The 21,768-nt window shown below is 41.0% G+C and overlaps 1 protein-coding gene and 1 pseudogene across 1 annotated transcript; one reads left to right on the top strand and one right to left on the bottom strand.

Moving 5' to 3' along the window:
• Positions 1–5,875: 5,875 nt before the first annotated feature.
• Positions 5,876–6,706, bottom strand: LOC145943266 (uncharacterized; annotated as a pseudogene).
• Positions 6,707–18,883: 12,177 nt separating this feature from the next.
• On the top strand, positions 18,884–19,810 carry LOC145943267 (uncharacterized). Its single transcript, XM_083050735.1, has one exon. The coding sequence runs from the start codon at positions 18,884–18,886 to the stop codon at positions 19,808–19,810; it is 927 nt and encodes a 308-aa protein (XP_082906861.1).
• Positions 19,811–21,768: the final 1,958 nt, after the last annotated feature.

A 21,768-nucleotide genomic window follows, 5' to 3' on the forward strand; every position in this document is an offset into this window, starting at 1 on the left:
CAACTATTTGTAAACCCACCGAAAACATCGGCGACATCAAACCACACGCGTGCGAAAGTTTAACGAACGTACCGTGGTGGTGGCGCTGCCAGAAAAACCCACGTGACCGCGCGGACCAAAATAGCGACAGACCCGTCTTGACTGTCACAGCGGGCGAACGTGTTGTTAATTCGAGTGCGGAAATAGATATAAAAAGCGAGCCACACAGCGAGGAAATGATTTCTCCGGAGGAAGCGGAAAAAATACGCGAGGAGGAGGAAGCTCTCATGCGAGACATCGAAGCGGACACCGTCCTGGAGGAGATAAAAGCATGCAGAGAGCGAAGACTAGAGATACTGCGAAACTACGCATCGAGTCAACAGAAGACATCGAGGCCGACGTTGCAGGAAATTCTTCGTATAAAAAACGAGGAGGAAGAACGCACTAAAGTGGTGATGAATAGAATTGCCACCGCAGCACTAGCCGAACAAGCGAACAACGTGTTTTACGAGAAGGTAATTCTAAGCGAATCCGACGAACCCGTGGCGGAGGTGACGACGTTAATTTCCGTTCGAAACCTAAGGCCTAACACACAACACGTGAGACCGATAAATCTAAACTTCACGATAAAAGGCAAACAAATGGCACAGATCATTATTTTCATAAACGACGGAGATAACATCACGCCCGGAATCGAAAAAGCTAAATTCGACGTGAACGACATACCGTTCGAGGATGACGCGAGACCCTCTTCAAGGACATCACAATCATCAAAAACTCCGTTGAGAAAAGCAAGCCGCGAGTAACCAGTAACGTGGCGGTGAATCTCATCGACATATGCAAAGCACGTACGCTGCGTGAGCGAGATGAGAATAAAGAGAACGCAACAGAAACCATCAATTTAGCTGACAGAATAAAGCGTGCCAACAAAAGAACAGCAACAGAAAGGAAACAACTTCCGGAAACGGAAGCTAAGAAACAGAAACAAACATCTGCGAGCGTAAAAAAGAGCAGATGGAACACACCCGAGCAACCCGAATCTAATAAGGAGCTTAGACGTTCCGAGACGTCTCGTCGAAGCCCCTTGGCTGGGGAAATGAAGCCGGAGGAAAAGACACCCGCAACGCCAAAACGCGACACAGAGCGGGGAGCAAGGACACGACAGCTGACGACAAATCCTTGACACCTACACCAAAGATGATAAAGCGTCTAAAGATCCTGAGGACCGAGCCAAAAACGGATGACAGCGGAAGCCAGTCAAAAGTGGCAATCCTGGGACGATGCCAGCAGGACGAGGACAGCGATGACAGCGGGCTGGAGCCTACTGCAACATCAGTAAATAAATAAATAGTAATAAGTTATACTTAGTTATAGGTAGCATATAAGTGTACTTATAGGCGAGATGCCTATGAATGCTGCGAGCATTTTTCTTTGTTTATTTAGCATATTATGTTTAATTTACTGTTAAGCGCGAAAGCGTGAGCGAGAGAGCTCGAAAACACAAGAAGTGCAAGAAAGTGTAGCTTCACTGCACCTTTCTATACCTGTAGGACTTGCACTTTCCTACACATTTAGTCATTACTGATTTGTTTTGTTACCATTGGAAATGTATCCATATATTTTATTTATTTCACACGCGACAAGGGTAAAAAGCCCGATATTCGCGTAGAACTTTAATTTAATCAGCCTGATCACCCTGAGCGCAAGCGCGAGGCGGCGGCGAGGAGTGCGCATGCGTCGAGCCGCCGATGGAGCGAGCATAGTGGGGGAAGGATATATAAGGAAGAGCCGAGAGAGCACAAGGCTTTCCGATTGGCTTTCCGGTTGAGTAACATCGAGTATACATCTCGTGAGCGGAAGTCGAGTATAGAGACTTTTCGGTTGAATACCAATGAGAACAACATCTCATTGTCGGAAGTCGAATAGCGCGCGCGTACAGTGATAGCAGCTTTTGTTCGAATAACAGCGAGATACATCGCGAGCGAAAGTACGCTACGATAGGAGAAGCGTTTCGGGCGAATCTCAATCGCGAATAAATCCGGGCGTAATCCTGATTGGACCAATGGCGCGTGCGACGTGCGTCAGCGTTTGACATTGTGATAATTAAATCCAAAGACTAAACCTGTGAACACGTAAATATATATATTTGTTAAATATATTTTATTATATATTTTAAACTAAACTAAAAGTGAAGTTACTTACCTTGGCGAAATCCCGATATTCTGGAAGTCCGTGAAATCCTGCGTCCGTGGTGATCCTGGAATCCCGTGAAGACCTATAAAAAAGGAAAAGGGCGTTTAATAAAGGTAATAAGGGAAAAGTGAATGCTAATATAGCATACTTGGCTGGGAAAAAGTATTGCGTCATCACGACGTGTCGAGGCAGCCATCTTGGAAACAGTTGGTCGACACAAAGGAACTGCGTAGTTACGGCGGCCATCTTGGATAGCGTCGACAGCCGACAAAGGATTGATGCGCAATGTCCGGAATAAACAAAGCATCCTTGATCATTAGAGGTGAAATGATCTGGCGACCGTGTATGTAAGGTAAGAGATATCAATATTATCTCAATCTGTAGTTCTCGTCCGTGTATCGTCCGATCACAACCTAACCCGTATTTCGACGTATCTATGTATATACCGAATTTGTATCCCGGTCGTATTACGTATAGACTCGGCGCATCAGTAAAAGCTCTCTCTACTTCGTTAAACGCGTTTTGTTCCTCGCTTGTCCAAACGAATTTCGCGCTCTTTTTAAGTAACCTTTCTAGAGGCTTGACCATTTTTGCCAAGTTTTTTACGAAGCGTCTGTCCCAATTCACCAGGCCTAAAAATGCCTGTATCGCGTTTTTATTTTTAAGTTTTTCGAAGTTTTGAATCGCGAGTTTCGTGCCTTCGTTCATCTTTGCTTCGATTAGATTAAACGTGTGCCCGAGGAATTTTATTTCCGTTTTTAAGAATTCGCACTTTTCTTTGTTTAACCGAAAACCTACTTTGCTCAACTTTTCCAACACGTATTTAATATGGAAAAGGTGTTCCTCTAGTGTGTTTGACGCAATCAATACATCATCGAGGTATATTATTGTGAATGGATCGCATTCGTCTCCGATCGCTTTGTTTATCGCTCTCGTGAACGCTGAATCTGCTGTTTTTAATCCGAACGGCATTCTACGAAAAACGCATGTTTGATTGTTAAAGAGAAATCCCGTATATTGCTTACTGTCTTCGGTCAATGGGATTTGCCAGAATGCTTTCGACACGTCCAACGTCGTAAAGTATTTTTTGTCGCCTATCCGCCTAAATACCTCGTCGATCGTCGGTGGTTGATCGTGTTCGTTCGCCATTCTCTTATTGAGCTCTCTCGCGTCTAAACATAGTCTAATCTCACCGGTTCGTTTTACAACTACCACTAATGGGTTCACGTACTGTGTCGACGTTCTCTCGATTATTCCCGTTTCCTCGAGCTCGCTCAGGTGTTCCTTTACTCGCTCTCGATGTGCTTCCGGCACTGGATAGATTTTTGTTTTATACGGTCGATTCACGTTCATTTTAATTTCGTGAGAATAATGTGAGACGCAGCCAACTCCGTCCTCCAATAATTCGTGGCTGATTTCGAGTATATCAGCCAGCTGTTTTTCCGCGCTCTCTATCTCCATCGCGTTCATCTCGAACCGCATGTCGTTATCTATCGGGAATTCTATTTCGAAGTTTTCACGTCCGCATTTCAAAATTGCTACCTGTTCGATCAGAAAATCGTGTCCTAATATCATTTCGTATGATAGATTTCGAACCACGTATAATTCGTGTACGAATTTTCTGTTCGCGATTGTGAAGCTAATCTGCACTCTGTTCGCAATCGGGTGTTCACGATCTGAAAATGCCCCTACCAACGAAAATTTACGCATTGGAATTATGCGCATATGCACTCCGCTACTCGTCAGTTTGTCATAAAGGGATTTAGTAATCGCAGATATTTGTGCACTTGTGTCTATTAGAGTTTTCACTTCTACACTTTCGATTTTAGCTACTACGAATGGCATCGCTTTGCACAACGCTTTATTTTGATCCTCTCTCGTGACCTCGTCTACGTCTCGGATAATTGTTCCGTTCTCATTATCGCGATGTGTATCTCTAACGCGTTCTTTGTCGCTTTCGCTATCCGTGTTATCCGGTTCGCTCGCGCTATTATTCTGAGTTTTGATCGATGCAATTTTCTTACGATACGGCGTTCCCTTGTTTTCGGACGATTTGTTTTTTACTGTTTTTTCGGCCCTGTCCTTATCATAGGGGACTATTTGTTTGTCGTAGTCGCGTTTGTCGTCGTCATCGTCGTCTACCTCCTGAATAATCACTCCTTTTTCCGCGTTTTTCACGTTATCGCGTTTTGTGTAATTATACGCGGATCCTTTTTTCGAGGTTTGATACGGTTTCGCGAGTTGTTCTTTACTCGTTTGTCCGCTCGTCCGCGTTGTTACTTGTCCGTACGCATTACCGTTTCTTTTACCGAGAAATTTGTTTTCCTTTCCGGCGTCTTTACTTTTTACTGTTTCTTCACGGAATTTAGATTTTTGGATCTCTTCCTCTCGTATTCGAGTTCATCCAAGAGTTTCACAAACTCTTCTCTGTTTTTCACACATTTTGTAGGACGTTTTGTAGGACGAATTTCTCGCATTACGCTTACACCAAAGTGTCTTTTCACGCACCGTATAATTTCAGATTCCGACATTGGCGGTTTAAGCAATTTCGCCTGTTTAGCTATGCCCATCGCGTATTCGGCCATCGAAATACTAGAATCGAATTTATAATTCCCGGTATATACGTTCTCATCTGAAACGAGCTTGTTGCTCTTCCCCCCAGAAGTAATCTATAAACGCGCTTTTTGGTTCGTCTATATCGTCCGGTTCCCTTACATCGACCCAGTTCAATGCGTTTGATTTCATGCACTTCGTAAAATAGTACAAGTAGTATATGGGCATGCATGGCCCGTCATAACAAACCCCCACCACTCGGCCACTGGCGCCGTCCCCCCATCACTCAGTCACTGACGCTGTCAGACATGCCCCGTCAAACTAACCCCTCCCCGCCACTCGGCCGCGGACTCTAGAGAGAGGGATGGTGGGAGGAATGCCGATTGGTCACGCCGGTGAGATAAAAAAGGGTAATCAAATGTATTTGCATAGGTCCCGGTGCGTCGAAGGAAATCTTCGATAATAATTACGGTAAGAAATAATTGAAAAGGAATAGGGCTACCTCTTACGGTAGAGCGAATGGGCACCGGCGTCCATGTATAGTGCTGAAAAAAATTAACCACAAGCATTTATTTCGGCCGAGCGCTTACTCAGCGTCGCATTGCCAGATATCGTCGGTAACAAAGGAAACAAAAAGATATACAAAAAATACAATCGGCCAGCATCCGTAATTATGGCCAACTGATTACTCAACGTCACATTGACGGGTACTATCATCACCTCAGGTAACAAAAAGAATTCTAAGGTGCGTCGAAGGAAATCTTCGATAATAATTACGGTAAGAAAAAATTGAAAAGGAAGAGATTACACAATATTATAAGTGGATGGCTAACGATATGACAGTGTCGTGAGAAAAAAATAGATAATAAAACATGCATAGATTCTGGAGCGTTGAAGGAAATCTTCGAAGATAATCGTGGTAAAATGTGTTTGAAAAGGAAGAGATTACACGGGAATGGTGATATGTGTATTGTTGTTCGTATGACGAAGCGACTCGTCGTTGGGAGAGGTGAACAGAAACGTGCATGCATGCAAGATGGGAAAATTTTTGGTTGGTGGGAGGGAAAGAAAGAAATAGACTTTTTTGAGTAAAAATATATGTGGTTTATATAAAATAATGTTGTTATTATACAAAAAGTTACAAGAATATTCATGGATACAATTTTCGTTTCATTACTATTATACTTGTTATTTGATCGAAGTAAAGCGAGACTAATTCCAAAAATGTTATCTCAAAATATACATCGAGAAATGTTAAATCTTTTATTTGTGTGCGTACATTACGCTCTATTTCCTTGCAATTACCTCTGATTTTATGTTTTATAACGCTGTTATTAATATATTTATTGAGCGGTAAATTAATTTCTAATTCATTAATTAGATACCGCGCACATTCATTAACATTGCAAGAAATTAAATTTAATTGATTCAAATTTGCGTTCACGCAATCAACTATATTTTCTAATCCTAAAAAAGTTGCTTTCTGCATCACTATTGCGACGTTGTAAGTTTTTCGTTTCTTCGCTACTGGTGCGTTTGTTTCCGCATCTTCGACGTTATCGGAAGAAGTATTGTCTTATTCACTTTCACGATACGCTAGTAGAACAGCTCTTGCTCCATACGCGGTGGTAAAATTTATAATTATCTTGTTGATAATAATTGAACTCAAATTAATTTTATCACCGTTTAAGTATGCAGACACCCGTTCTATATTTTCTTGAAATTTCTGCCACGATTCCATATCGAAGCAAATCCCTGACGTTCCATGAGATGTTAATTTAACAATCGGTTGGAAATCCAGCTCGTCTCCGTTCGCAGTCATCAGTCCCACATGTTTCTTTGTATAGGATGAATTCAATCCATACGTTGTGGACAACAGCATATGCTGATTTATTTTTTCCTCGTTGTTGCATCCTGGTTTGGAAACACAGTTGGAAGCCGATGGTTTCACAAAATACGAAATTTCCTCGTGATTACTCATGATGATTGTTTCTTCTCGAAAAAAATTATCGAATATACGCCGAGAGAGAAGTATTCGTTGAACAAGTATCGAGAACCGTAAATTTTCTTATTAACGAAACTGAGCGTTTGGATGTCGGCGAACGAATGAGATTATTCTTTCCGAATAACCACAGGAAAAGAGATAAAATAGAAAGGTGGAGGGGAAATGCGCGCGCACAATAATAAAAAACAACTCTGATATGGAATTTTACAAACAATTTAGAAGAAATAAAAAAAACAAAATATTAGTAGAGTATAAACTATTAAGAATGTACAGCTGTATTTGACAAAAATGTAACGCGATTGTTTACAAGCTATAAATTCCAAGATAAATTTTATAACAAAAAAAAATGTTCGAAAAATGAGTCGTTTTCGTAAAACGGGTATAAATACGAGTTTAAGCGTTAGTAAAAATCAATTTCGAGTTTACGCTAACGAATTACTTGTGTTTTCCAACGTGTGCGTGAGTGAAAAAAGATTTAATTGTGGCGAATCTTAGAAATGTCATCGAGAGCTGTATTTTGCTTTCGCAGAGTTTGTGCGGAAAAAATATGGGAAAATTTTTGTCAGAGTTATCGAACATCGATGAAACGAATTACCATATTTTTGGAAAATTCGCCGGTGAGTGTCCTAGCGTAGTGCTCGCGGTTTTATTCCGTCTAGGACATTTTGTCAATATTCGTGAACTTTTGTACATTGCCGGGGAAGTGATAGAAGCGCGACGATATTTTGGTGATAGCGAAGAACATGTGGGAGGACACATAGAATTTCTTCTCTTGCATCATCAACGTTTTCTTCCGAGAAGCGTTGAAAATGGTAAGTTTTTTATTGTTTTTCTATTATACTAGTAATTATAGAGCAAATTTAATTATAAAAATTAATAATTTTCAAGACATTGAGCAACGTAACACTCACCTCGGGCTAATCGCTGAAGTTGGACAATTTCGTGCGCCTCCGCGAATAATAGAGAATCGTCGAGTAGATTTATGGTTATCACTAGTTCGTGATAGAAGACGTCGAGCGGATACTTCGCCCTAGGCAGGACCCTCTCGTAAGTATTTAATATAAACTTAAACCTTGGTAGAAAGTAAAGTATCATATTCTTATTAAGAAATTTTAAAATATTGGATGTTTCAGGACGAGCGCGTATCATTTTGAATCCGGAGATCGAACATCCGGTTATTGATTTAACCGAGGATGAACCGAATAGTGAGGAAAATGTCACGGAAGAACCACGTGAGCAAACTCCTCGTGAAGTAAGTCCCTTCGACGAAGTTACTATTTTTACACAACAACAAGAAAATGAGCAAGATGCAATTTCTTCTTCTGAGAATGAAAGAGAAGAGGAAGAAGATGAAGAAGAAGAAGAAGATGAGGAGGAGGAAGAAGAAGAAGGAGAAGAAGGAGAAGAAGGGGGCAAAGAAGAAGAAAAAGAAGAAGAAGATGAGGAGGAAGAAGAAGAAGGAGAAGAAGGGGGTGAAGAAGAAGAAGAAGAAGAGGAAGTTCAGGAGGGAGAGGAAGAAATAGGTGCGGAAGGTAATGACTTTACATAATTTAACTAATTATCTCTTTCTTGATTAAATTTTATTTTAATCAAATAAAATTTTATTAGAATTTTCTTACTCTCCAATTATCGATCCGCGTGTTTCGTACTCTCCGGTGTAACCATAAAGACTCATTGGAAAAAGAGAGGAAAAACAAAGGATAAGTGTGTATCATTGCTAGAATTTTAACATCTCTTTATAAAACTCCAATACGAGAGAGTAAAACATTACTTTATTGAATTTTTATTTTAAATAAATCATTTTTAATCTTTTTCTCAGTGCAAATAGGTAGAGGACGGCGCGTGGAACAACGGCAAGAAGCCAACGAGGAATCTCTCAATCTCCCTGTCGTCAATCGTGAAAATTTGAGAGAGGAGGAAGAAGAAGAAGACGAGGCAACACAGGAAGCAGAAGAAGAAATAGCTCGTCGGGTAAATTATAATTTTAGATATATTGTATTATTAGCGGAAAACGCGCGACGTTTTAGAAATTTCGGAATAGAGGGAAGAGAGGCATTTCATATACGACCGGTACCCGAGGGCGAGAACGTTTACGAGTGGTTAGAAAGCGCATTTCGTGAACTCCACACATACGCAATACAGTCGTGCAAAGTGGGCGATTACATAGGGCTTTCTTTTGACTCCGAGAATTGAATCCATGGCCCAGCCGTTATATCATTCCGACCTTCGTGCGATTTGACACATGAAAATATTTGGGGACTTGTAAGTTCGTTATCGCAGAGCTCCGGTGGGCTCGATATGACGCAAGATTTTAACATTCACGTTTTTAGAGTCACACCACCTGCGGGACGCGGACGAAATGTTAACGCAATTACCCGTGAAGTTATTGCTAAGCGTTTTATTTTAACAATTTCTAACGCAGATAATCTATGTCTTCCTCGTGCGCTTGTAGCTGCGAAAATTTTCAACGAGCGGAAATTTACGCATGGGACATTTGCACGAAAAAGGGAATGCAGTGAGAAGACAAAACTCGGTGTTACAACGAGAATTTGCAACTAATGAGCGATGCCGGTGTCGCGATTCCGGAGGAAGGCTGTGGAATTCCCGAAATCGAACGCTTTTAGCAATATTTTGCCGCGGATAATATCGCCATTGTAATATATAATGGCAATACTTTTGGTCGGGGTGGTAAACCGTTATACGACGGAGTCGAATTTTTAGCCAATATTCATCGCGAAACGAACTCTCGCTTAAATATACTATTCCGTAATAATATTAAACATTAGATGTAATGTTAAATTTAAGAGCCGCCTCGGGGGGTAGAGATTACTGTGTTCCCTGTAACATGAGCTATCGCACCGATAGGAGTGGACATCGATGCTCTAATAAATGCCCTCGTTGTAATGCCGTTCAGTCGTGCGAGTTGGCTAACGAGAAACCTATTAGATGCGAAATTTGTAGACGTGAATTTTTTAACCGTACATGCTTGGAGCGTCACCGCACTCAAATATCGTACCATGGAAAATCGCGAGGGAGTATTTGCGAAATTGTGCAATTTTGCAACGACTGCGGTTGCTTAATCCACAAAAATAAACGTCACGAATGCGGCGCGAGTTACTGTAACGTGTGTCATTCTCTCCAGCCTTTAAATCACCTTTGTTACATGCTTCCTATCCCTCCTGATAACGATTCCGTCACTTCTAATACCGATCTTATCGATGATAATGGAGAGCTGCAACATTGCGGAAACGAGGGAACGAGTGAACGTACATGTGATAAAAGAAATCGCGTAGCATTTATATTTTACGATTTTGAGACGCGACAGGATCAAACGCTCCAAGGTACTGACAGTGTAAAAATTCATGTGCCTACACTTTGTGTTGCACAACAAATTTGTGTGTCGTGTGCCGATATAAACGAAACGTCGGTGAGATGTCGATGGAGTGGAGTTCGCGAATATATATTTCGTCATAATCCGGTGCAGGAATTCGTAGATTTCGCAACGCGTCCGTTGAAATATTTTAAGCGACTAATTTATATCGCGCATAATGCCAAATCGTTTGACGCACAATTTATTTTGCAATATATCGTTGAAAATCGAACAGCATTAGACCTCAGGTAATTTTAAACGGTACTAAAATAGTTGTACTAACGGTAGGACATACGAAATTTATTGACAGTATTAATTACATGCCGATGCGCCTATCCGATTTGCCTAAGGCCTTTGGCCTGACGGCCACATCGGATAAAGGAGTTTTTCCGCATTTATTTAATATTATCGATAATCAATCGTATGTCGGACCACTACCCGAAGTATACTATTATTCGCCCGATTCCATGAGAACCAGAGAACGTGAAAAATTTCTCGCGTGGCATGCCGAGATGACCCGTGAGATCTATGTGTTCGATTTTCAAAGAGAAATATTGCAATATTGTCGCAAAGATGTAGATATTCTTAGGCTAGCTTGTATGGCTTTTAGGAAGATTTTTCTTCTACGCGGAAAGGTGTGTCCCTTCGAAGAATGCACCACTATTGCCTCTACTTGCATGAGAGTTTTTAGAAAAAATTTTCTGCGCGATAGAGAGATAGGTATCATTCCTGCAGGAGGTTATAGGCGTGTGAATATGCAATCGCGTAAGGCGCTGCAATGGTTGCTGTGGATTGAGCGTGAGCTCGGTCATCACATTATTCATGCAGGACGAAGCCGGGAATATCGTCTGCCCGATGGCACTAGCGTCGATGGATATTACGAGACAGTGGAAAACGCTGCTACCATGCACCACGTGTTCCAGTTTCATGGATGTTACTGGTATGGATGTCCGCGCTGTTTTCAAATTAATATAATCGCGATAAATCACTTTTGTCGGATCGCGCTGATACAATCGATTTACGATACGAACACACCATCGCAACGACGTTTCGTTTTCGAAGACGGAAATACAGGGTGACGGAGAAATGGGAGTGTGATTTTGATTTGCGAAATGCGGGAAAATGTCGAAATGCGGGGATATTTACAACATCATCCCGCTGTAGAAAACGAACCGCTCGATCCTCGTCAGGCCTTCTACGGTGGACGCACGGGAAATATTGTAACCCGATATGAGATTACAGAGAGCGAGAAAATACAGTACGTGGATGTGTGTTCATTGTATCCGTATGTATTAAAAACAGGCGCCTTCCCGATTGGACATCCAACAGTATACGTTGACGAGGAATGTGTAACAATAATTGGAACGGCACCGGGGTATAATTTCGAGTCACTTGAAGGAATCATACGTTGTAAAATACTCCCTCCGCAAGATCTCTTTCATCCTGTATTACCGTATCGGGTACAAGGTAAATTGTTATTCGCGTTATGCCGCACTTGTAGCGAGACATTTTCGCACACCGAGTGCACTCATATTCCTTCTGAGCGCGAATTCGAGGGTACATGGATATCGTGCGAACTACAAAAAGCAATTGAAAAAGGATATTTTGTAACAGGGGTTAGCGAGATATGGCAGTACAATGTCACCCGGTACGATCCTTCTATGCGTCAAGGGGGTTTATTTACCGATTATATAAATACATTTTTACAGTTAAAACAGGAGGCTAGTGGATGATCGAGCGAATGCGTGGATGAAGATGCTAAAGAGCGTTATCTTCGCGAGTACGAGGAGAGAGAAGGTATCGTTCTTGAAAAGGACAACATCGCACAAAACTCCGGTCTACGCTCGGTCGCGAAACTATGCTTAAACTCTTTCTGGGGAAAATTCGGGCAACGTTCGAATTTACCAAAGACGGAAATTGTTAACACGCAACAACGTTTGATTAATTTATTCGCGAACCCTCAGTACGAAATAACAGATATATTACCGGTAAACGATGAAGTGATATATGTCTCGACTCGATTACGCGAGGAGGCGATCTCACCATCGCATCTTACAAATGTTGTAATAGCAGCTTACACGACGGCGCAAGCGAGATTAAAATTGTATGAATAGAAAAATTAGATAGGCGCGTTTTGTATTATGATACTGATTCTTGTATATATGTAAGCAGCGCTGATCCACACAGTACGAACCACACACGGTTAATTTTTTAGGTGATATGACTAACGAACTTGAAAGCTATGGGCTCGATAGTTATATAGAGTCGTTCGTGTCCGGCGGTCCAAAATTTTACGCGTATGTGGTTCGCACATCTGATGGTCGGATGCACGAAGTTTGCAAAATGAAGGGTATAACCCTAAACTTTGAAAACTCTCGTTTAATTAATTTTAATAGTATTAGGGAATTATTAATACAAAGAGAAAGTGGCAGCAGGAAAGAGAGATAGGAGAAAACGAGGAAAAAGAAATAACTCCGGAAACGTCAATAAATCTGCGATTCAGAGCCATTCGGCGTACAGCATTTCACGAAATAATAACTCGTGATGAAACAAAAATATGTGCGCCTGTGCTATTAAAGCGTAGATTCATTAACAATCGTTGTTCCCTCCCCTATGGATATTTAACTGTTTAAAAACGCAATATAATAATTCCACATGATCGCTTCTCTCTTCCACCTTCGCGCGTTTTTCGCTTTATACAGCAAAATGTAGATATAATAAAATAAATAATTGTAAAATTGTCTTGAAAAAATAATATAAATTTTTGAAAAGTATAGGATATATTATAGTGCAGAATAGGATAGAATATAAATTATGGATATATCTTAATTAGAAAAAATATTTGTAATAACAGAAAAATTTTAATTATATTTAATAAGTGAAAAATTGTAAAAAAAAAATGTGAAATAAAACTTTTTTAATTTTATTATTAGGATTTTAAACGTACAAAGTATTAAAATTATTTCTTAAAATTTGTTTCATTAGATTATTTTATCCTTTTTCCTGAAGAACCTTCTTCCCCCCGAAAAATTCTCTTAATATATATTTTACTATTGTTAGATAAAATCGAGCAAAATAAATGTAACCAATAAGGAGAAAAGTAAATAAAATGTAAAATTAAAACATTTATAACTTTATAATTTATTTTTTAAACTAAAGTAAATTTTTTTCCGTGAAATAAAGTCTAATAATAAAAAGTTTCACAAAAGTTCTTTTCATCAAAAAATTATTTACCTCTTCTCGAAAACCTACTTGACTTGAGAAATATTTTTCTTTTAAAAAAATTACGTTTTTAGTAAAAAGTACGAATTTTCTTCTCGCGAGATTCTCTCAGTCACGTACGTAGCCTATCATCGTTGTTAGCGCTGGAGATGCACGCTGTCGCGAGCATTCTACGAATACGCTAATTAGCAGCGCACCTCGACGCGCATCGGCTCGTCAGCTGACACGATGCGCCCGAGATCGCTAGCGCGAGCATGCGGCCTCTGCGGGACACTAATAAGCTTATTTCCGACTCGAGATATATATTAAAAATATTCAATGCGCGTGCGTATTTTGATACGCAAGTTATTGATATTAAGTTACTCTTTACCTTTTTTATTTATGAACTCACGCGTAAAAACTAGTTCATTTCGCTGGACGTGCGCTGGAAACATCCCTGGACGTCGATCGTCTACGGACCTACGGGATGCGGAAAAACGATTTTTGTAAAAACTTTTCTTCGATATTTATCCGCCATGTGCGAAGTTCGATTCGAGAGAATTTTATTTTATTACGCCGAATGGCAAGATGCGTATCAACGTCTGCAATGTGATACGAGTGAAAATAATGAAGAAGAAAAAAACAATGTACACAAGAGCGGCTATGGTAATACTTTGCTAAAAATAAAGAAAAATACATTCGAATTTCACGAGGGGTTACCGCGACCGGAAGATTATTCCAACGATCCGCTATCTCCAAAATTAGCGATTGACGATCTTATGAGGGAATCGTCATCGTGCGACGCTATCGTCGATCTGTTTACCAAAGGAAGTCATTATAAGAATCTCAGCGTTATACTCATCTCACAAAATCTTTTCCACCAAGGCCGCGGGCAACGAGATATATCTCTCAACGCTAATTATATAGTAATTTTCAAAAATCCGCGCGATCGCGCTCAAATTCGTCATCTCGCGCGTATATCCCGACGATCCAAAATTTCTAGAAGAAGCATACCACGACGCTACTTCGCGACCTCACGGGTATTTATTGCTCGATCTGAAACAATCGACTCCAGACGAATATCGATTTCGTACGTGTATCTTTCCCAACGACACGATGCATTACGTGTACGTTCCTCGTAGATCGATCAGTAGAACAGTAGCGAAGGACGTATAAAAGGAGAGTGCTTGCACGCGTATCTTTTCAGTTGCACAATTTTAGCGTAATGGTAACACGCGGGAAAAGACAACAAAAAAAGACGTCGACGACGTCAAAAAATTCACCCGACAACGCGATAAAAATTGCCAGACGTTCCATCGGCGAGAGAAACGCCTGTCTTTTAAAAACTCTATGTTATCTGAAAAAAGTCAAAGATCATCGTTCTTACGTTCTGCCGACAATAATCTCATTAAGTGCATTCAAGAGTGTATTTATAATACGCTTGAGGGTAACGTAGAGCTCAAGAATCACGAAAAGACGCGATTAGCCAAGCATAAATCTATTCTTCGGCGCATCGCTCTAAAACGCGACAACTGGAAAACTAAGAGAAATCTACTAGTACAGCGCGGTGGGTTTTTACCCTATCTTATCGCTCCTTTGCTCGGTGCTTTATTATCCCGGTTTATCGGTGAGTGAAAAAAAGCTTGCAAATATGACATCCGGGGTTCGAAAAGAATAAAACAGACGCGTTTGTTCGCTGTACGGAATAATGGAAAGAGCAAAAAAAATGGTGCTGATTTCTACGGAAAATCTCGAAAGAATGCAACAAATGCAGCATCAACAGCTACAACCGGAATTAACAAAAACTACAATAACCCTGGATAACTCGCCGAAGAAAAAAAATACGATATCTGACGGGGAAAACGATAATAATAATAACACCGTACGGACTCCAGGAACCCCCTTATCGCGACTCGACGCGGAAATGTGGCATATTCTTAACCTCACGACTCCTCTAGATGAAGGCGAAAGATGGAAATTGTATAAAGAAGTACTTCAGCGTTATCTTCACTTTGTTCGAGAAGCGAAAAAACGCTTACGCAATGACTCGCGCGAGGATACACGTGGTAACATCGACGACACAAGTAATGTTGACAGCGACGGAGGCGAAGGCGATCAGAAAGATATCGATTTGCCCGTTGATAACGACCTTATGGAAATACAATCTCATAGAAATACTTCAATCGGCAGTGATGGTACCGTTAGCGAGAGTAGTTTCGGGAAGAAACGCGCTCAATCTGCGGAAAAGATCAAAGAAATACTCAGCAGTATGCCGCAAACTTATCGTTTTATAGCAAACGCGTTATTGAAATTTTTGCTAAATATTCAGTCATCGAAAATTAGCTGGGATAGACGCGGACTCGTGACTATAGACGGTGATGTTGTAGCGGGGTCGAATATTAGCGATCTTATAAACGACGCGATACGTGAGAGAAAAACGGTGAAAGCTGTCGAGAGAATTCAGTTTGCTCAATTACTGCAAGACATAGGTACACCCTCCAGTCTTATAGGGAATCGCGATTTATTGACTACGATCACTCGTAGATCTCTGCGTATTAAAAAAACTCTGCCACGTGGAAGCTCCATCCCGAAAACTTCACTGTCGCGTTCAAAGTCATACGGTCGGGAGTTAAACGAAACCGAAGGAGACACGGTGTTTTTATCCGCCACTGACGACAGCGACGATAATAAAACATTAGTGCCGGATTCTTCGCCTAAAAAAAAGAAAGGTATATTCCATTGGAGCTCACTCAAATAATGAAACTCGAAAAATTGTATTACGTTCCCTCACACTATGCCGGCTATTCCGCGACGGAGAATTTATCTCGAGCTGCTAAACCAAATTTTACGCGTAACTATGTCATTGAATGGCTTAAATCGCAAGATGCGTATACGCTGCATCGTCCAGTACGTCGAAAATTTCCACGTTTACATTATAATGTAATAAATATCGACGATTTATGGGAGTCAGATTTGATCGATCTTCGTAATCTCAAGAGCTATAATGACGGATATTCTTATTTATTGATAATTATCGATGTTCTTAATAAATTCGTTTGGGTAGAACAGTTACGCGACAAAACAGCTACCTGTGTGACAAAAGCCTTTCAACGTGTACTTTTGAGAAACAAAAAACGTCAACCTGTTTACCTGCAGACGGATAAAGGTAAAGAATTTATAGCCCAGGCTGTATAGAAATTTTTAAAAGAAAAAGGCATTCGTTTTCGCGTAGCCCGTAATCCCGATGTTAAAGCAGCTGTAGTGGAGCGATTTAATAGAACGCTCAAGGAACGGATGTGGCGTTATTTTACACATAAAAATACGCGACGCTACATCGATGTTTTACAAGATATCGTTCGCGCTTACAACCATACTCGTCATACATCTATTAAAATGCAACCCGCAGCCGTTACGCGGGAAAATGCTCGTATCGCGTGTGAAAATATAAATCGTCGATGGAAGGACAACAAAGAGAAGAAGAAAAAAAATTGCGACGCTAAGCAGAAGGCTAAATATAACGTGGGCGAACTCGTGCGTGTCATATATAGGGCAAAAGGGCAAAAATAGTGTTTGAGGAAGGATACGAGGCAAAGTGGAGCGAAGAAATATTTCGAATTCACCGCGTTCTCGAATGGAGGAAACTCCTCGTATACGAACTAAGCGATTTAACAGGCGAGGATATAGACGGAATTTTTTACGAACAAGAATTAACTCCGGTCAATAAAGATTTACAAGAGGAAGAATTTATCGTCGATCGGGTAATAAAGAGCAGAGGACGCGGTAACAATAAACAAATATTAGTTAGTTGGCAAGGTTATCCCTCTAAATTCAATTCTTGGATTCCCGCATCGAATTTAAGATCTTTGAGTCAAAATGAGGGGAGAAGAATTTTACATGATTCTTCCGAGCAATAGTATCATGCGTTACTTTCCGGAAAATACAACCTCGTGTTTCACCACTGAATTACCCCAGCGTATAGAATTACACGGACGTTGGGAAGTGGCGCTCACTGAGATTCAGTTTCCGTGTAGTTTTTTACATATACAGGATAATGAAGGATTAATCAGATTCATCGATATTAACGAACGCGATAAGACGGGTAAGGCTATGAAATCTCAGGTACCCGCGGGTATTTACTCAAGTATGCGCGATATTATAGCGTGTGTGAATCACGCTGCTAAATCTGTCGATTCGCATATCGTTTGGCATTTCGTCAACTTCATGGGAGGTAAAGTTTTCATGAAACTTGACTGCGAAGAAAAAAATTGTAGTATGACGCATTATGTAAATTTTTCCGACAAACTTCGCCGCATACTCGGCTTTGATATGCACATCAAGCGTAAAGACCTTGTTCAACTCGATAGTGAGCCCGCTGTACCAACTCCGTTGCCCACGTGGTTTTATAATGAAATCGGTATCAAAATGCACAATAACAACGAACAGCTCGTTAATATCGAAAGTAGTTCCGTTATACCTGACGTTTTACCAACATGGATTTATGATGAAGAGATGCATTCACTGTTATTTTACGAGCTCAGGGACTCGCGTATGTTAATAGGTGACGAACCAGGTAGTTTGTCACGAGGTATTCCCGACAAGCTCTTTGTCTATTGCGACATTTGCGAACCTTATATTACCGGCGATGTACAATCTCCCCTTCTTCGAATAGTCGCGCTCGACTCGCGAAATGATTACGCGTTCGCATCAACTCAAATAAGACATTTCTCACCCGCTCAATACATCACGCTGCGTCAAACGTGTTTCCGTACGATCGAAATAGATATAAGAGATCAGCTAGGTCAAAGTATACCATTCGAATTCGGGACTCTGACGGTGACATTGCACTTTAGACGTATCGATTAGATATCATAAGAATACTCGGCGTATATGACGGAGAAAACGGCAAAGGGTAAAGAAAAGAAAAGAAAATTTGTTCGTTCTTTCTCTGCTGATGGATTATTATTCGACGTATTACGACGAATTACAGAACGGAGGAGCTCGCGGTGGAAATTCCACGAGTTTTCGCCGGATCGCCCTATCAACGAGGGCACGGTATCGGGAGTTTTCTCGGAGGCTTATTCAGACGCGTGCTGCCTTATCTAGGTGTTGCTGCGAGGGTTGTGTGTAAAGAAGTTTTACGCGCGGTCGTTAATGTAATCGATGATGTAGAAAACAATACACCGTTCAAGGTAGCGGCCAAACATCGTTTTAAAGAATCGCGTAACAATCTCAAAAGACAGGCTAAAGAAAAAATAACTAGCCTCATGAAAGGTTCGGGATATAAATCGGATGCGAAAATACACGTAGCTCATTTCCCCTTTGCCGGGCTTCACACGCGCATCGTTAAACGTCGTCGCTCGAATAAGAAAAGTTTATCGAAAATCAAGGCAAAAAAGAAAACGAAATCTTCGAAGAATAAGAGGAAGAAAATCCGTACGAGAGTAAAAAGACTCAACACAACTGCGAAACGACGTAAAATTGGCAAAAAACGTACAGTATCTGATATATTTTCTTAAGCAACGCTATTTTAATTCACGCACATTTAACCACGACGAAGACAACGAAACAATTGTCAGTGAAGTATGTCTTTTCTTCACACGCATTCGAACGAGTGTTTAAACAGCGAACTTGATCTCTTTTCTTTACCGCCTACGCAGACTAGTATCGAGAGCTCACAATGGATTCATTACAAACCCGTGACCTCTCTCTCGGACGATTCACCGATAGAATTCGTCGTCCCTGGTCACGGAGAAGAATATCTAGATCTCACGCAAACCCTGCTGAGTCTTCGCGTGCGCGTGAAATCGGGCGACGATTCAACGGCTCGAGCTCCAGGAACAACCGGCGCAGCCGCAGAGACCGTCGTAGGACCTGTAAATCATTTACTTCATTCCATCTTCAATCAGATCGACGTGTATTTCAATCAAAAGCTCATGTCGCCTCCAAACAACGCTTACGCGTACCGCGCGTACATCGAGGCATTGTTAAATTATTCCTCTTCCGCAAAAACTTCCCATCTAACTTCGTGTCTATGGGACGCGGACACACCGGGTCGCATGGACGAATCGCTGGAATCGAAAGGCAATACCGCTCTCGTGAGACGCGCCCATTACATTCGCAACGGGCGAGCGATAGATCTTATAGGACATCTGCATTGCGACGTTTTCAATCAAGACAAATTCTTAATTAACGGCGTGGAAGTAAGATTAAGACTCGTCCGCTCGAAAGATTCATTTTGTCTCATGGGAAGCAACAGCATGTCGAAAATACATATTCTCGATGCCAGTTTGCTAGTGAGAAGAGCGAAACTAAGTGCCGGAGTGTTACTCGCACATGCTAGAATGCTGAGTAAAGTTACGGCTAAATATCCGCTTACGAGAGTCGAAATTAAAACATTTACGATTCACAGTGGTGTTGTGGGGGAATCATTAGATAACGTAATACTCGGACAACTGCCGAAACGAATAATAGTCGGTTTCGTTAATAACAAAGCATTTAATGGAGATTGAAAATTAAATCCGTTTAATTTTAAAAATTACAGCATAAATTTCTTCTCTCTGTACGTAAACGGTACACAAATTCCTAGTAGACCATTACAGCCGATTTTCTCGCCGGAAGAACCGGACCTTTACGTCAATGCTTATCAAACCTTTTCTGGAACTGGCATCCATTTCTTAAACGAGGAAAATTCTATAAGTAGAGATGATTATTCCAAGGGATACACTCGTTTTGCTTTTGATCTCACACCAGATTTGTCCGCTAATTGCGCCGGTCATTGGAATCTCGTGAGACAGGGTAGTTTACGATTAGAGGTACGTTTCAAAAAGGCGCTCACCGAGACAATTAACTGTATTGTTTACGCAGAATTTGATAATGTAATAGAAATCGACTCGTCTCGTCAAGTCATTGTCGATTTTTCCGGTTAAATTTTTTATCACGGTATGCCTCTTGTTGCAACATATTCAATTAAAAATTTTTACGTATTTTTCTTATCCCCACCCTCCTCCACTTTCATTCACCGATGCGTTTCACGAGAAAAAAACTTGTAACGAAAAGAAATATCAGTTTCCTTCGAGACGCTCTCGTCGACGGTTCGTGAAAAGCTTAAACCTCGCCAACAAAAACGTATAAGTTTTTTCTTCGCTATATGGATATAGTCATGGACATACAAGGCTTCCGCGATGCGAGCGAGAAGTTTCTTCCCAAGAAAGTCGCGGTTGTTGCGATTAACGCGTCGATCGTTGACCACTGGATTATGATGCCGTTCACTGAATTACCCGAAAAAGTAAGACGACAAAACTGCTGGCTCACACGAAATTATCATGGGATCGAATGGTTCGACGGCGAGAATAATCCAAAATATTTTACATTGCATTTACGTGAAATTATAAGACACACGCGTCACATTTACGTTAGAGGCAGTGAAAAAGCTCACTACTTGCGAAATCTACTTTCCAGAGAGATATATAATTTGGAAGGTATCTCTCCAGCATTCAAAAATCTAATGTTAGAGGAAGAGTGCGGACAATATTGCGCTCATCACGGAATTCGAAAAATCTTTCATTGCGCGTTACATAACGCTTACAAATTGAAACGTTGGCTACTCGATCAAAATAATAGCGGCAGCAGCGATACTTTCAGCGTAAGTCAATCCGATACTTGTAGTTCCCCCGAAAATTATCAATTGAGTGACAGCGACGACGACGTCAGCTACGAAAGCGTGAAAACCAGCTGCGACAAGGCTTATTCTGCTAGCAACGTAAATGGCAATCCCGTTCTAATTCATAATATTAAAGCTCAAACGGATAATGTATTAGAGATAAAAAAATTGTCGAGAGCCGAGCAGGCGATTGAAAAAGAAGAAGAAAAAGAAGAAAGACTTGCGAAGCTCAAATCGACGAGCGAAAACGTTACAGCGGGAGAAATAAAAACCGAAGTTATTCAAATAATACCAGGATCCACGCGTTCGTCTTTGTACCAAAAAAATGAACTCTTGCGAAATTCTACGAGCATTACGCCATATCGATGTCAGGCATGTGGGTGTCTATCCCGCAGACAGAGTTCCGAGGATGTGAACGAGGTCAACGGCTATCGTCGCTAATACAGACGATCATAATCGACCTGGAGAACATTGGGTAGCCTTTTCCCTCGATGAACACGGAACAGGCACCTACGAGGGTGGTTTGAAAAGTCCGTGCAAAGTCAGAGAGATGGCACCACTGGTGCGTATCGGGGTTATTTTTAGTTAGTAGCATCTCTTGGAAGAACACACACCAAGTTTCAGCCAGATCGGTCTATTTCTCTGTGTTTGGTGTTCGTTTGAATCGAGAAAGTCGAGTGATTTCCAAAAAATGGATGAAAGAGAATTTCGTGTGTTGATAAAACATTACTTTATGAAAGGCAAATCGCCTCAGAAGACTAAGGAGAAGCTTGATAAACATTATGGTGAATCTGCACCTTCGATTAG

The sequence above is a fragment of the Prenolepis imparis genome, unplaced genomic scaffold (assembly GCF_030444845.1).
Source record: "Prenolepis imparis isolate NDT839.2.m4 unplaced genomic scaffold, iyPreImpa1.0 SCAF_11, whole genome shotgun sequence".
NCBI classification, from domain to species: Eukaryota; Metazoa; Arthropoda; class Insecta; order Hymenoptera; family Formicidae; genus Prenolepis; species Prenolepis imparis.

Bases quoted from the DNA above. Each gene is read 5' to 3' on its own strand.
- LOC145943267 (XM_083050735.1), top strand. From the start codon at position 18,884: ATGTCTTTTCTTCACACGCATTCGAACGAGTGTTTAAACAGCGAACTT.